We start from the raw sequence: 16695 nt of genomic DNA on the forward strand, positions 1-16695 counted from the left end.
CTTGTAACATACTCAATATTTGTAAATGTTCGGCCCTCCTCTATTTGCCTTAATTGCACATTTAGTATTACCATTTGTACTGCATTTGCCTTCATTGCACATCTACACATTCCACTTGTAATATACATAATATACTTAATACTTGTAAATACTTGTGCCCTCCTCTATATGCAATTCTGGTTGGATGCTAACTGCATTTCGTTGTACTGTAATTGTACTGTTCAGTGACAAAGTTGAATCTAAACTAAATCTAATCAGTTGAAACAATTGCATCGACAAACGATTCACTGTTTCGAAACACCGCACGCTGGCAACGTCTGCTGGTCATATATGTGTAATACGTGCAACTGGAGGACTCAGAAAAAAAGACCAAAGTCAAGTAGCGGGTGGCATTCGCAGGCATTGTGTTTAGGCCTAAAAACTGAATAGTAATTGGTAAGTCAGCAGTTTAGTGGAGCTAGACGCGTTATCTACTCATGGTACCTATCAGGAATGTTTTGATTACAATTTTCATAAAGGTGCAATAACATCTTAAGCACAGCTGTGTGCTCCTGGGAAGATAAGCGCGCAAACGTTCCAAAATGTGGAAATGCACACCGCATTGGAGCGTATTGATGCGAGGGGTGATACTGTATATTCATATATATTGAAATATCCGTGAACGAAAACTGACGTTTCAACAATATGACAATGTCAAGGATCATAACGATAATGTCCCTACATGCTTGCCTATTACAGTTTATAAGTACACATTCATATGGTTATATTTTAATAATTGTCATTTGTGTTTAAAGTATGTGTGTTGATGGCATAGGCCGTATAAAATAATGATGTTCTATTTGTGGACTTTCATATATGAGGGGACATTTATATGCTTATACGTTAATTTGTGTATGGAAGTTGCATGCAAGTTGTAGCCCAAGTGTTTCTTACAATTCGTGCATTTCACACGTTTACATTCAACAACTAGAAAATATTCCCACACAGTGGATCTTGGTCTTGTTCGTGTTTCCTCCATTTCTCCAAATAAACCGAATCGTTCTGATAATGTCTGTCTCTCTCCTACGTCAAATAAACCTCGAAATCCGGACATTTTCATTCGCTTTTATTTCAGGGACTGGCATAGGTGATTTATCTGGAGATCGAAACAGCATGACGTAACGACAATTGGTTTGCGTGGATCACAGGACTTGGCCACTTTGGTAGAAGCGCTGTGGTTACGTTTCCGCACTATAACGTGGCAAAGGTTCCCGTGCGTTTTGACACCCATTTCGCCAGCACCCATCAGTAGGCCTGACCGCACCCACGAGAATGTCAATATACACCATGGTTATACCAGGGCGATATATACCTTGGATAGCCTATACTATGCACACATTGGTGAGAACACTTTACAAGATAATACACGTGATGATACAATATTTAGAATCACAAAGACGGTAATGCACTAATGAATATGCAAGTCTCGCCTCTGTTCTCTACCCTCACCAGACTGCCGCAGGAGATTCGTGGGGATGTGGTGACGGAGAAAGAAGTAAACAACTACGACTAATCAACATTTGACATAATAAAATTAACTAGTAAACCCGCCAAGCCACCGCAAATATTTTGCTTGAATATACCGCACAATTGTCCGGGTGGACTAGACAAAACACAACGCAAAGTGCGATGGATAACAAACATACAGTGAGAGCCGCAATAACACAAAACACACATTATAAACATAACACATATTCTAAAACCTCAGCTTTATGAATACAAATAAACATTGTTAAAACATCCATACCAATATTAATAAAAACGCATACCTCCCAGTGCTAGCGAGCTTTACTCATTCCCAGCACAAGGCCTCAACTAACCACACCTCCTACTGACAAACTAGTATTCTGCCAGCAGCACTAACCATGACGTCACTATCGTAGTGTAATGAAGAAATCTTCAAAATAAAAGCGACAATGTCAATATATTGCATCGTGTATAATTCGTTCTAAAGATAGTTAACTGTAACCAAAGGCCGTTTTTCTTGTTTTCTAATAAATGCAAAGAGCAATTAATAGAAACAGTATATATGTTTACATTGTTTTTGTTAAGAACAATATTAAAGCAAAGAATGTACATGCCGTTTTATATTGCCTTATAACAGAAAACTTGAATATTTGAATTGGAACATGGCATTTGAGAAACACTTTCTATAATAAACTGCGTACCACCCGTTCCTCCGTGCAATGCGTACACAACTCAACAGCTGCAGAAAGATTTGTTGTCCTAGTAACGTTATTGCTTTGTTTTATTATCTGGATCTGTTTGTAGTAGTTTTATGACAACTGTATTACGATTGACATTTCATGAACAATGGAATGGTTTAGGGATTTTGTTGTACTTCAAGCGTTCACACTGCAGATTATTTCTATATATCTGAACAAAGACAGCATAAAAAATACTGTTGTTCTACCACCAATGAATCAACTTGTCTGTTCTCATTGGACGAAATGTTGTTATTTGGAATCGACATTTTGAGATGATGATTTGGGGTGTCCCATAATCCCTCAATCTTACAAAAGTATAATTAAGGGATATGTCATTTAACATAGTATATCTTGTCTTCATTATTGATTGCATTAAGAGAGACCAATTTCTGTAACCTGATCGAACTTATTTCCTATCCTCTTAATGAATTTTTCTAATCAACTGTAAGAAGTGAATGCGTGTAAACCTAGGCTACATTGACTGAAATGATCAAGGGTGTAACCTTGAGTGTACTGTCATTGATATTCTGTTACCATTAAATGTTCTCCTGGATATCAAGAGCTAGTTGACAAGACCAAGAGTTTAGTTTTGGGTGAAACTAATTGAATAAATGTAAATGTGGGAGGGCTGGTTTCTTTGTTTCATTGTTGAAGACAAAGGAAGGTGGCATTAGAACTTGGTGGGAGGAATATGTCACAACACTCAGTGCATCACACCCTGCTGCGTGTGGGGCTGCGTAGCCGGAGGCCGTCAGGGTGCCCATGATGACCCCTGTCCACCATCGAAAGTGCCTACAATGGGCACGTAAGCATTGGAGCTGGACCTTGGAGCAGTGGACGGAGGTTGCCTGGACAATGAGTTGTTTTATTTTACATCAAATGGATGGCCGTGTACGCATACTTACAAAAAAGCTTAAGGACAATAAATTCAAGATATTGGAGTGGCCATCACAAAGCCCTGACCTCAATTATATAGAACATTTGTGTGCAGAACTGAAAAAGTGTGTGCAACTTTATGAATAGTACTGATATTGGATTTTACTTACTAGTCTTTTTAGATTTTACACACACATGCACTGTCCATAGTAGAGATGCTTTTGGCCTGTTGGCTGGGTCCTGGCACTTCTTAATTGTCTTAACGGCAGACTCTGCTCTGTCATATAAAACATAATATTATAAATAATGACTTAAAAACTGATCTCCATACACATCCTTACTCTCTCTCAAAAGAAAGTGTTGCATCTTTATCTTTAACATTAACTTCCAATCTACATGTCCTGTCTGAACTAGTGGGTTCAAGGCTGACTACTGATTCTGTCTCATGTCCTGTCTGAACTAGCGGGTTCAAGGCTGACTACTGATTCTGTCTCATGTCCTGTCTGAACTAGTGGGTTCAAGGCTGACTACTGATTCTGTCTCATGTCCTGTTAGAACTGATGGGTTCAAGGCCGACTCCTGATTCTGTCTCATGTCTTGTCTGAACTGGTGTACTTGTGTTGTCTTTTGTGTTGTATGGTCTGCTCTCCTATTATCAGATTCCCTTGAATTGGTTCATCAAACTGCCATTTTAACTTGTCTTCCAGCTCCCACCTACAGAGCAAGGCTTCCTGAAGCATTGAAGGTTTCTGTCAAATTGGGCCAAAAAACTGTTCAATGTCTCTAGGCTTTTGAACTCCTGACCAACATGGGTGACCCCTGCTGGTCAGAAATAAATATCACATGTTTAATGTTTATAAAGATGGATAGTATTCTACAAGACTTCATGGTGCAGTGGTTAAACAAGCTCTATGCGAAGGGGAATTAGAATCCCAGGTTCATATACCACATTCTTCTTGCCTTTCCAGCTAGCATTTTTCAAATAACTCTTAAAAGCTATTTATTTTGGCTATTTATATATTTGTTCAGTAAAAAGCAATTGAATTAAATATTTTGGGCCTGGTCATCCATGTCCATAATTCTACCATGTTTAGTAATCTACCATGTTATGCAAGCTAGATGGTTCTGTGTACTGTAGAGCATAGCCTTCATTCTTATAGAATCTCTCCGTTAAGCAATTTTGGTATTGAAATTATCAGTATATTATCACTATATTCAAACTAATTAATATCCAAAATCAAATTGAACTTAAATGGAATTGGGACCTTGTGAATAGAATTAATTGGGAGATGAGTGACGATACCCATTCCAAATGAGATGCTGTGTTTATTGCCTATACTCGAGAGGTGGGCTAGATTGAGCTAACGGTTTGAGTGGGAGGCAACAACCAGTGAATTGGTTCTCACACAAAAATGTTCACTGAAAAATAAATAAAAGCATTCTAGTCATTCGTTGTAAAGATTTAATGTGCACCAAAGATTCATTTCACAAAAGATCATGAAAAGTAACAGAATAATACAAATCCAATGTGAAATATATAAGAAAACAAGACTATAATATAAAATCCATACAGACCAATCACAGCTCTCTTCCACTTAAATGATGATCCTCTCCAAACACATTCCAATCATCTTATAGCCAAACCCTATTTAGTTAGATTTGTGTCAGCACTTATTCTCCAAAATGTCACTTGAACCATAATCCCCATCTCTGTAAAGGACCTTTCATGACTGTCTGTCAAATATCCTATGATTACACATTTCCTTTTTCAATATGTCAGCATAAGACTAGTGGAGTGGAGGACCTTCAGTTCACCTGTCGTTTTTTTTGTACTGAACTCAAGCCTCGCAAGCCTCAATTCAAATGACTACCCTCTGATCATAAGAAGCCCAAATAGTCTCAAATGCCCCTGTTTGATTCCCCACTGATGAAGTATGTGTGTATCTGGGCACATGAAAGTGAAATGTGTCATTCTGTGTGTATGTCTTAGTGATGTTCTTCAACTGTGTGATTTGTAATTCATAGTCTCTCCTCCTGTACAGTATCTTACTGTCTCGAAAGCAATCAATGTCTTTCCAGCATGTTTTAGGTTATTTGATAGAAACTCTTCCCACAGGCAGAATAACAAAAATTATTCTCTTATGTTAGTACTAAGTGATGAATAGTAAGTTCAGAATTGATCAAAAACAACTTCCTACATTCTGAATGGTTATTCACCACTATGTATCTGCTGATGTATTTTGAGGGGAACTAGAACTTCATTCTTGTTCCAGTCAGAACATGAGACTGGCTTCCTTCCTGAATGTACAGTATGCGATGGTGAATTCTAAGAGGATATAATTGAGAGAAACTCATTCCACTGACCAAGAGTATGTCTTATCTCTTGTGTGCAATCTTTGATGACTAATAAGATAACACAATGAAATGAAACTCGTCCCAGAGTCAGAACAGACTTAATGTTTTTCACCTGTATGTATGTGCTGGTGAAGTTTAAGGGGAAGTAATAGAGAGAAAAATTACTCCTAGTCAGAACATTCTCGCCAGTGTGTATGCGCTGGTGATGTTTTAGGCTATCTAATCTAGAAAAACTATTTCCACATTCAGAACAAGAGCAAGACTTCTTTCCTGTGTGCATGCACTGGTGATTTTGAAGGTGTTGTAATATATAGGAACTCGTCCCACAATCAGAACAGTGGTGAGGTTTCTCTCCAGTATGTATGGTGATGTTTTAGGTTTCTAATTCAGAGAAACTCTCCACAGTCAGAATACACCTGCCAAAGCTCCCATTAAATTCAAATGGAAATGTAGTGTAGACAAGCAATTTCTGCCACAGGTGACTCAGCATTCAGGCTTGGAAAGCCATCAGGACTAGACACTAGTTTTCGGATATTCGGATATTAGTTTGTTAGGTACATATTTGGTTTTCAATATCACCGTTTAGATTTTTGTTTTAAACAAAAGGTAGGCCATTGATAGGATACAGGCATGAGAATCATCAAAAATTAACAGAATCTAACACTATCAATAAAGACGAACTGCAAAATACATTTTGAGAGCGCGCCTAATATCCCCTTCACTCACAGCAGTGAACGTCACGCTTCAGTTCACCTTGGCAGTCTAATATTGGCATGCAAGTAGTTGTTGCCATGGAAGCATGGTTTCATTTCATTGTACACAAGAATTGTACACTTGTTATTGAACGGTAACACGCCTAGTGTAGCGGGAACAACCGACAACAGTTGAAGCGTCCCAACTGTGTCATACGTGCATAGGAACTTTCACACGCGCAGTGTATTTCTGGACAAAATGCCCAAGAGCTCAACTGTGTGGGAGTGAAGACAAAGGCAGTTTGTCAGATGAAGCTCAGAGTATTTGCTGCTGATCCCTACCGAAGCTTCAGAGCCCAAAAAACTGTATTTGTGACAGCCCTAGAAGCAGCTGAGTCACCATTACCACAACGTCACTATTACCCGTGCCTATAACCAATCAACGGGGCTGCTGCAAAGTTCTGCGGGAATCTCTTCCCTGTTGGACAAAGTCTATCCCTATTCATCCCGTTGGAAAAACTAATTTGATCCCAAATAATCATCATCTATTTTCAGGACAACGAAATGTAATGGCTAGACCCAGCAGAACATGTGGTCTAATACATTGTGAGCCCGAATACATTATGAGCCCGGTTCAACTCCCCCCTGACTTTCCAATTTTTGTTTTTCAAAATGTTTATCCACTCTGGACTTTTATAGACCACTCTGTCAAACCATGAATGTCAAAGTATATTTTGAATTATTTTATTAGATCACCCTTTTATACACACAGACGTGCACTGCACACAAGAGTCGTGAACCTGTCACATTTGGATCTAGACAAATGCACTAACCACTCCACCACTGGGAGGTCATCATTGTGGTAGTAGTGTTGGTTCCAATATAAACACTGCTCTCGTGAACTATAGTTCATAGTAAATAACCATCTACATACATGTTGTTGCGCTATAATCCATAATAAAAAAATTATGGATTATACTTTGAATAGAAAAAACCCATAACTGATCCTCCCCTCCTCTGAACAGGATATGTTGAAAAATGTTGACTTCCAACCCAAATAAACATGTTTCTGTGAAATTAAAAATAACTCATGTATTTACAGAATGGACCTTGCTTCAGATGAGGAAGCAATGTTCGAGGCATCAAACTCAAGGGATGAACACGCTCATATACAATTTGTGGTGGTGACAACATGCACTCAAGTATCCCCTTCAGAGCAGCGGAGGCATTTGGCGGCTTGTAGGTGTATCTTCAGCTTAAGACTTCACTCCTGTATGTATGCTCTTCTGGTGAGTTTTAAGGTGATGTGATTTAGAGAAACATTTCCCACAGTCAGAACAGAAGTATGGCTTCTCTCCTGTATGAATGCGCTGGTGACATTTAAGGTGATGTGATTTAGAGAAACACTTCCCACAGTCAGAACAGGAGTAAGGCCTCTCTCCAGTATGTATGCGCAAGTGAGATTTAAGGTTACTGAAATTAGCGAAACTCTTTCCACAGTCAGAACAAAAGTATGGCTTCTCACCAGTATGTATACGCTGGTGAAGTTCAAGGTGTTGTAATTGAGAGAAAGTCTTCTCACAAGAAGAACAGGGGTAAGGCTTCTCCCCTGTATGCATTTGACGGTGTCGTTTAAGATATGGTAAAGTAGAAAATCTCTTCCCACAGTCAGAACAGGAGTGTGGTTTCTCTCCAGTATGTATGCGCATGTGAGTTTTAAGGCTACCTGAGTAAGAGAAACCCTTCCCACAGTCAGAACAGGAGTAAGGTTTCTCTCCAGTATGTACACGCAAGTGAGCTTTAAGGCTATGTAAATCAGAGCAATTCTTTCCACAATCAGAACAGGAGTAAGGTTTCTCTCCAGTAGGTATGTGCTGGTGATCTTTTAAGCTACCCAATTCAGATAAACTCTCTCCACAGTCCGAATAAAAGTATGGCTTCTGTCCTGTGTGCAATCTTTGATGACTAGCAAGATTAGATGATGAAATAAAACTCTTCCCACAGTTGGAACAGGAGTAAGGTTTCTCTTCAGGGTGTATGTGCTGGTGAGCTTTAAGGGTACCTAGATTAGGGAAACTCTTCCCACACTCAGGACAGGAGTAAGATTTTTCTGCAGTGTGTATGCGCCGATGATGTATTAGGCTTTTTGAGTCCGAGAAACTCATCCCACACTCAGGACAGGAGTAAGGTTTCTCTCGAGTGTGAATGCGCTGGTGAGTTTTAAGGGAACCTAGTAGAGAGAAACTCTTCCCACAGTCAGAACAGAAGTAAGGCTTCTCTCCTGTATGAATGCGCTGGTGAGTTTTAAGGTTACATAGATGAGAGAAACTCCTCCCACACTCAGAACAGGAGTAAAGCTTCTCTCCTGTATGTATGATATTGTGTCTTTTTAAATGTGATATAAACAGGAATTTTTTTCCACATTCGGGGCAGGGGAAAGACTTCTTATTTTTGTAATCTTCCTGTTGTTGCTCTCCAGATGTAGTATCAATTTCATCAATCCCATCTGTGCAAATGATAACAGAAAAGTTAATTCAATCAATGCAGTTAAATTACATGAAATATTAATCTATCTATTCCAAAGCTGGTTCTTAATACAACACACTGATTTGATTCAACATTTTATAATTTATTATTACAAAATAACTATAACAATATGGAGAACACAGAGCATAAAGGAACATCAATTAATTAGTAAGAACAACAAATTGACAACATTAAACCCTCATCTACAAGTTCTTACCTTGATTAGTTAAATCCTTAATATTCTCCTCCTCCTCTTCAAATTTAATATCATTCAGTCCCAGTGTTTGACTTTTGTCTTCCTGCTTCACTGATGTCATCTCTGAATCCACCAATGAACACTGAGCTCCACTGTCACAATCAGAAGCCAGTGACTCTTGTTTGGGTTCAGTGTGGAAGGAGAGCAGCAGGCTGGGTTTGTCCTCCATCTGCTATAAAAAGACAAAAATCAGGCCAATACATGATTAATGAACATGTTGGATTACGATCAAATGCAAACACAATCATCTGATCATAAAAAGATCTGGGTCAGATAAAGGGTACTTCCACTTCACAGCAGTATCAAGTTTAAATACAAAAACAACAAAACACTTGTTGAAATGAAAGACTGAGATAAAATCACTATTTTATGTTTTCTTTGTCAGCCACTTCACTAAATTCATGCTAGAGCCTCCCTGTTGCAATGTATTATAAGAAATCTGACCAATCAATGGATGTGTTACAGAACCAAGAATTATTGCTGATCAGAAGGATAACTAAAACACCAATAGGTCACAGGCTAGCAAAGTTGCTTATTATTTGAAAGGTGTTGACAAAACACAGTTAAATGTATTGAATTGCCTAGCTTGTATAACTTCTATTGGATATATTCAGTAAAGACGGACACTAAGATCCAGAAGGGGTACCTTATTTAACCTGACCGGAGTATCGCTTTAACAACAAAACAGTTATGTAACTGAAGGGATGCGACAGATTGAACATTTCCTTAATTTCTTTTTAAATTGTGTATAGGTCAAACATTATCCTTAATAGGGAGCAAAGAAATGTAATTATTCTCACTGCCTGAATTCATTTCTCTAATTGTGTCCACAAGTTAGGATAATTAATTGTTAGATTCTGTCCTTAACCGCTAGTCAGGGGAGAATCTTTATTCAGCATGAGTCCAAGATATTGATCTTCCATAGTTCTTACATGTTCTCCAATAATTACAAAGTTAACACAGTCTTTTATGGCAGGACACATAGGAGGCGGTCAGTGGTCATAACCAACCATTACACAGTCCATTATCCTCTAGTAAGAAAGGTTTATCCTACAAAATACCCTTGTATGGTATGTTCCAACCTATGGCCAACGGGCCTATCCATAGAGCCTATGACAGTCACATGGACAAATCCTATCAGGATGTGTGGACAGGGTGTGTGGACAGGGTGTGTGGACAGGGTGTGTGGACAGGGTGTGTGGACAGGGTGTGTGGACAGGGTGTGTGGGGCCCATCAGTAACGGGCATCACAACCCATTGTCCTTGGTCCAGAGTTAGTCAGCACATATTGTTGTGTTAAGTTTCTCATGCACATTTCCTATCAGTCCCCCCTTCAAAACATAAATAATAATTACATGTTGATAAAAGTACAATCTAATTCCTAATGAACTGAAATGTTCCAAACACTTCTGTTTTCATCAGACCAGAACACATTTTCCCACTTGCTTTTGGGGGACTTGATGTTTGTTTTTGCAAACTTCAGCCGGGCTTGGACGTTTTTCTTTGGAAGAAAAGGCAACCCCATAGCACCCTACCCCATAGCCCATTCATTTGAAGAATACGGGAGATTGCTGTCACATGCAGCACACAGCCAGTACTTGCCAGAAATTCCTGCAGTTCCTTTAATGTTGCTGTAGGCCCCTTGGAAGCCTCCCTGACCAGTTTTCTTCTCGTCTTTTCATAAATTTTCGAGGGACGTCCAGTTCTTGGTAATGTCTCTGTTGTGCCATATCTTCTCCACTTGATCGTGTCTGTCTTCACAAGTGCACACCATCCAATCAGAGGGGAGTTGAACTACTCCCATTTAACTCGGGTTTATCAAGTCAGGGTTGACAAACTCTGGTTGCCTAAATTGGTGTTAACAGATTCTACAACGGTGAATAAGATGTCGGTTAGTTGGTTCGGTGCAAACTTCATTGGAGTTTGTGCGCGTTCGGCAACACAAGCAGAGTTTCGGCATAGTGTCTTGCGCTCTGTATTTTCCCCCCAGATCAATACACTTTCATAACGTCAGGAAATGTGTTTTCTATACAGCTTGGGCCCAGCCTATGCAGATTAAAAACAGAACAAGCATTTTTATATGGCAAATTATCTGCAATCTCATAATCTTTAGAAAGCTTAAATGGCCAGGAAACAACAATTGCATCAAGCGGTTTAGTGAGAGCAAGTACCACCTTGCTCTCATCGGAGCACTATTTTATACAAGAAGAGTCTGCTGGCAAAATATCGCAAAGCAAGGTACACCTGTCTGTACAACAGTGCTGAATGGAAATGAAGTAGGGATGTTTACTCAAGGGTACTGGACAGCGTCATGCTGGCAACATTAGGGATTCTGTAGCAACAATAAGACTTCCGGTTTTCGGATTCTGCCTTCAAAATAAATGTATGTGGTAAAACGTGACATTAATAATATTAAATTAGTGCATATTGTAAAGAAATGGATAAAAGGAATATCTACATATTAAAAATATATAAACTAAAGAGAAATGCTGTTTAAATAGTACTTCACAAAGGATGAATAATATTCTATGTTTGAGCACACTGAGAAATGGAGATGGAGTGAACTATTTCATATTTTAAAAATGAGTTGAGTCCTTGATGTAATTCTTGTTAATTTGCTGGTGTTCATTAATTCTACATGGCCTCCTTGAGCTGAATCCAGCAACAGTACTTCCCACCTCCTTCCCCATTGCAACACATTATAATATACTGTACACAGGATACATATTGCATCTTAGAGCAAAAACCTTATTCTATATGCCACAGTGAATGTATTGTAGGAAATGTTCAGGAGAGTGTCTTTCATATCCATTGAGTTACATTGTGGCCAATGGTATGGGCAGAGTAAAGTGACAGTAACAATTGCAAATACACAGTGCCCCTTGATTTTTTTTGCATATAATTACTCCATCCACTCTCCTGAAAATTTCCTACAATACATTCACTGCAGAGTATATAATAGTTTGTTCTGTATATGGATATATACATGTACAGTCTATTATAGTATATAATAGTTTGTTCTGTATATGGATATATACATGTACAGTCTATTATAGTATATAATAGTTTGTTCTGTATAGGGATATGTACATTCTATACAGTCTATTATAGTGTTTTGCATTGGGGGCTAAAGAGGGGGTGAAAAAAACTGTTGCTAGATGTAGCAACTCATTCCCCATGATTAGACAGGTTTGTCTTACTCTACACCCTCTCCTGAACATTTCCTACATTACTTTCACTCTGAAACATTCAATAGTTACGAGGCCATATGTATTCCATATATTTTAATACCCACATTTAATTGAAATTACTCTTAAATATGAATTGTTGTAAATTTTTTGACGGGTACATTTTCTTAAACAATTCATGTCTGTTTTTAAGTTATATGTCGGTCTCTTGTATTTTGACATTTTCCTAATTTTCGTGACACGGAAGTGTTTTTTTTAATATGTTGATCAAAACACGCTGATAGTGTATTGTAGTCTCACATTAGAAAAACCAAGTCTTACAGTAGGTTTCCACTCCGGCTTATTAGCATGTACACATATTGAGGTAATTGAAGCAATACGCTGACAATCGTCACCTTGTACAAACGACATTAACGGTTATCAAAACGTATTCTAAAATTCCGTATGGGAGAATATAATGGTGACACTCGAAAAAAAACCTGAATCACATTTTGGCGCTAGGTTTTATGGGGGTTAAGATGCTTCCACAAAATAACAGATTAATTCAGCCATTGGGAATTCTCCGTCTTTGCTACCTAATAAGGATATGGTTTGAACGAACCATCAACGGATTCTATAATTAGTCAATATTAGAAGTGACAAGCCATCACCTACGTTACCAACGTGAGTCGACTACTTGATCAACTACCGTCTCACATTCCCTGCTTCCCTTAAAACGAAAAAACCCAGCATAACGCTCGTTCCTCGGTGAGATGTGTAGCGAACTAAATAGCTAAATCATATGCTTGTCCTAGTTACGTTACGGCTTTGCTTAATGATCTAAATGTGTCTTGTGAGAAAATGTGAATGACAATACAGTGTGTGAAAAATAGAATGGTTTAGGGATTTTTTTTAATTGAGCATTCACACTAAAGTATTTGTTCTATAAAACCGATCAAAGAAACAATTAAAATACTGTTGTATAATCACTTACCATTTAAGCGGCTTCTACGTCTCTTCTCGTTTTACGAAATGCAGTTTTTGAAAACGACACAACGGGCTCGAACAAGACTCTTCTTCTGTTTTTTGGCAGCTGACACCATCTGCGATGTGCATTACCGCCACCTATTGAGCTTTCTTAGTCTTTAGAAGAAAAAAATGTGTCAATTTTTTTGTCTATGTTTTTGTTCAAATGGTCGATGTCGTTGTGCATGTTATCTGGCTTGTCGTTACGATGTGCATTTGGTATTGCATTTCCCGTTGGCCTCGTTGACTACGGATTCGCCGTCGTTACCACGGGCATTTGTTTAAATCGTTGTCCACTATCGTACCGTTACTCTTTGTTTTACACTATGGCCATGAGCTCCCTAACTTTTTGATCACGTGATGTGCCCTACACCTCTTTGGATTTACCAACTCATCCTGAAAGCTTGAAACGATTTGTTACACTATGCTCTTAACTTCGTTTGGATTATACTTTATTTTTTACTATGTGTCACTGAACAATTAGTATGAACTACTAGTATATACTATCAGTATTTGGTTTAATGCATTAATGATCACTGTACACACAACCCTGCTACCCTGCAAAATGGGTCTCAGGTACAGACATCCTGTACCACACACCAACCATATAAAACAATTCTGCATATATTTCAATTAAAAAAAGGCCATGTGTGAATTTATATCCCACAGAAAACCTCAGCAAATCCTCCATATTAGTCTCACTGATCTTGTCAATAGTAATTGTATAAGCATTCACTCCCTTTAACATTTCATTGTGTTATGAGTGTGAACTTGAATATCCTACAAATGTTTAGAAATAACTATAGTTATTAAAATAACATATTCATTCAGATTCTTTGTTTAGGCAAGCTTACATTTGTTACATATTCAATTATAGGACTAACAGCTTGTCATTTGGATCAACCAAGGCAAAGGCCTTTAAATGGTCTCTCAGTCTAGTTCTGTAGGCTACACAATCATGGGGAAGACTGCTGACTTGACAGCTGTCCAAAAGACGACCATTGACACCTTGCACAAGGAGGGCAAGACACAAAAGGTCATTGCTAAAGAGGCTGGCTGTTCACAGAGCTGTGTCCAAGCACATTAATAGAGAGGCAAAGGGAAGGAAAAGATATGGTTGAAAAAAGTGTACAAGCAATAGGGATAACCGCACCCTGGAGAGGATTGTGAAACAAAACCCATTCAAATATGTGGGGGAGATTCACAGAGTGGACTGCAGCTGGAGTCAGTGCTTCAAGAACCACCACGCACAGACGTATGCAAGACATGGGTTTCAGCTGTCGCATTCCTTGTGTCAAGCCACTCTTGAACAAGACACAGCGTCAGAAGCGGTTCAGGTGGCAGTAGGAAGAATTTGGTGTAATTCCCCGAATTAGATGTACCAATAATTAGGCAGAAGCAAAGACCAGGAGATAAAGTGTGGTTTTAACAGGCATGGTGGGGAAACTAATATTGATTAAAATGGAGATGTGTAAACCACCATTTGAAAAGAAATGTAATTGATGCTGGAATAAAATTATGTAATAAATAACATTCCAGGAAAATGTATTAGTGTTTCTGAGTAATCATTTGAGTATGTGGTTTAAATATAAAGATCATTACATTGTATTATTTGAGCAAAAGTTATTGAGGCCAGGAGTTGTTGGCTGAGTCAGATTGGAGAATAGACAGATGTGAAAGTTAATGGCAGCTATCTTACAGTGGGGAGCTAGCCAGACCAGTTGGCGGTCATGCCGGAGGGGAGAGCGCGCCAAGAGATAAGGGGAGTCCTGGAGAGGGAGAGCGCCTGCCAAGAAAAAGTAGATATAGTTTGTTAATTAGACATCAAAATGGCAGGGATACCAGTTGAGATTTTAGCAAAGAGGTTTCCTTTGTGTGGAGAGCAGATTAAGGCAGTTTCTGAGGCCCTAGAGAAAAGGACTCGGAAAATGACAACAAAATGACCAAAGGAAGGGACATTGGACGTGGCGTTGTGTGAGGAAATAGATGTTATAATTAAGAATTACAAGAATAACGATAGAACCAAGAAGCGTGAAGAGAAGCGAGGAAGAGAGAGAGAGGCGATTAAGATGTTCCTGGAAGAGGGGAAAGGTCGCCTTGTATGTGCCATGGGCATCGCAGGATTTGGAGGGCTGGGTAGCTAAACTACGCAATCTCCATAATGGAGCTGGGAAGTGGATTAGGGTGCTTGAGGAGTTAACTATGGGGAAACTACTGGTGGTGGGGGACCTAAAGGCCTTGTTGGTTAGGGTGATGGATACGACTAAAATGGAGGCAGTGTTGCGAGATGGTGGCTTGACGCAGATGATAGGAACTGTTGAAGGGCATGGACAGTTCTTTGACCCATACAGACCGCGACTATGGGGGGCCTTAAGGGATGAATACCCGTCCATAATAGACTCTGATGTTCTGAAAGGAACACCACTGGGGGAGACAGAGAACTGTTATGGAAATTATTCTCATTGATTAATGTATTGAGTTCCCATGTTTAGATAAGAAAAGGAATGTTGGTTGTGCTGTGGTAAAGGAAGTATGAGGTGCTGAGGTAAACGTAAATCTTTAGCAGGATGGGGGTTGATGCAGACCCCAAGGGGTTTTAGGACAGGATAGAGGAAAATACACAACAGTAAAGGATATGGCAGGAAGGATAAGGTGGGGGGACAGCCCTCCCTTTGGATAAAATGTATGTGACATAAGACAGAAGGGTAGCATTTTACCACACCCCTTTTCCCTTATAAGTACTGATGATTGTCATGTATTAAGTTAGAGAAACCTCAGATGATTTTTTTGTAAGCGTTTAACGCGTTTCTCTATTTACAAATAAACTTTTAATTGTGCCAAGATAATTTTGTCTCTGTCCTTACTCCTTTAAGAGTTCTGATCGATGGATTTGCCATCACAGAACCCAGCTGTATATTTACAAACACAGCAAGAGAAGTGGAGGCTGGAAACTGAGAAAGATCCTGAGACTGATGATTTAGTGTCCTTCATGTTCAGGAAGGCGCTGCTGGGAGCGCTGCCAACTCCTGTAAAGAACAAGCTGGAGGATGAAGTGGCATTGATGAAATCCAAGCCACACAAGGAGTTCAGAGACTATTTCATTCATGCTGTGGAGAGACACAGACAGAGGGAAAAGAGACTGGCTGAACAGGGGAAGGAGGTGCAGAGGAAGCTCACTCAATTACAACTGGACAAGCTCACAAAAAAGAGAAAGACACAGGCCCCAGTGACCACAGTGACTGTCTCTGAGGAGGTGCCATGGCACCTGTCCTCCAGGGAGGTCAACAGCCTCCACAACAACCACGGGCCCCCCAGTCACCCACCTCACCAGTAGTGAATGTGTTCACACAGCCCCAGAGGCAGTGGCAGCAGAAAGGCCAGAGGAGGGGGCCAAAAGATCAGGATAAGGGACCTAGGTTTCCAGTAGGGATTTGTTGGGGGTGTTATCAGAGAGGGCATACTAAGAGTAATTGTGCTATAAACCCATGGGTCCCCAATCAGAACCCCGGGCGCTGGGCCCCCAGGTCATGGGTATCAGTAAATCTAACCAT

The 16695-nt window shown here is 39.5% G+C and overlaps 2 protein-coding genes across 3 annotated transcripts in view; both read right to left on the minus strand.

Moving 5' to 3' along the window:
* The window catches only part of LOC105027977 (zinc finger protein 239), a 52098-nt gene extending 38948 nt beyond the window's left edge, over positions 1-13150 (minus strand). Inside the window, exon 1 of the mRNA XM_034288577.1 lies at positions 13113-13150. Within this exon, the coding sequence (XP_034144468.1) occupies positions 13113-13115 (3 nt within the window). The 5' untranslated portion in view covers positions 13116-13150. The remainder of the gene's footprint in view (positions 1-13112) is intronic.
* Positions 7251-13200, minus strand: LOC117593439 (zinc finger and SCAN domain-containing protein 2-like). 2 transcript variants are annotated; one of them, XM_034288584.1, is made up of 3 exons: positions 13113-13200; positions 8913-9123; positions 7251-8675 (listed from the first exon to the last, which is right to left on the minus strand). In XM_034288584.1, the coding sequence occupies exons 1-3, from the start codon at positions 13113-13115 to the stop codon at positions 7426-7428; spliced, it is 1464 nt and encodes a 487-aa protein (XP_034144475.1). In that variant the 5' UTR covers positions 13116-13200; the 3' UTR covers positions 7251-7425. The 2 variants fall into 2 exon arrangements, with proteins under 2 accessions (XP_034144475.1, XP_034144476.1); XM_034288585.1 differs by having other exon boundaries at positions 8913-9120; positions 13113-13130.
* Between the last annotated feature and the right edge of the window lie 3495 nt (positions 13201-16695).

The sequence above is a fragment of the Esox lucius genome, chromosome 20, assembly GCF_011004845.1.
Source record: "Esox lucius isolate fEsoLuc1 chromosome 20, fEsoLuc1.pri, whole genome shotgun sequence".
NCBI lineage: Eukaryota > Metazoa > Chordata > Actinopteri > Esociformes > Esocidae > Esox > Esox lucius.

Excerpts from the sequence above, each read along its gene's own strand:
- LOC117593439 (XM_034288584.1), bottom strand. Across the intron at positions 8,676-8,912 it reads TAAGGATTTAACTAATCAAG|ATGGGATTGATGAAATTGAT; the intron begins GTAAGAACTTGT and ends TCATTTGCACAG.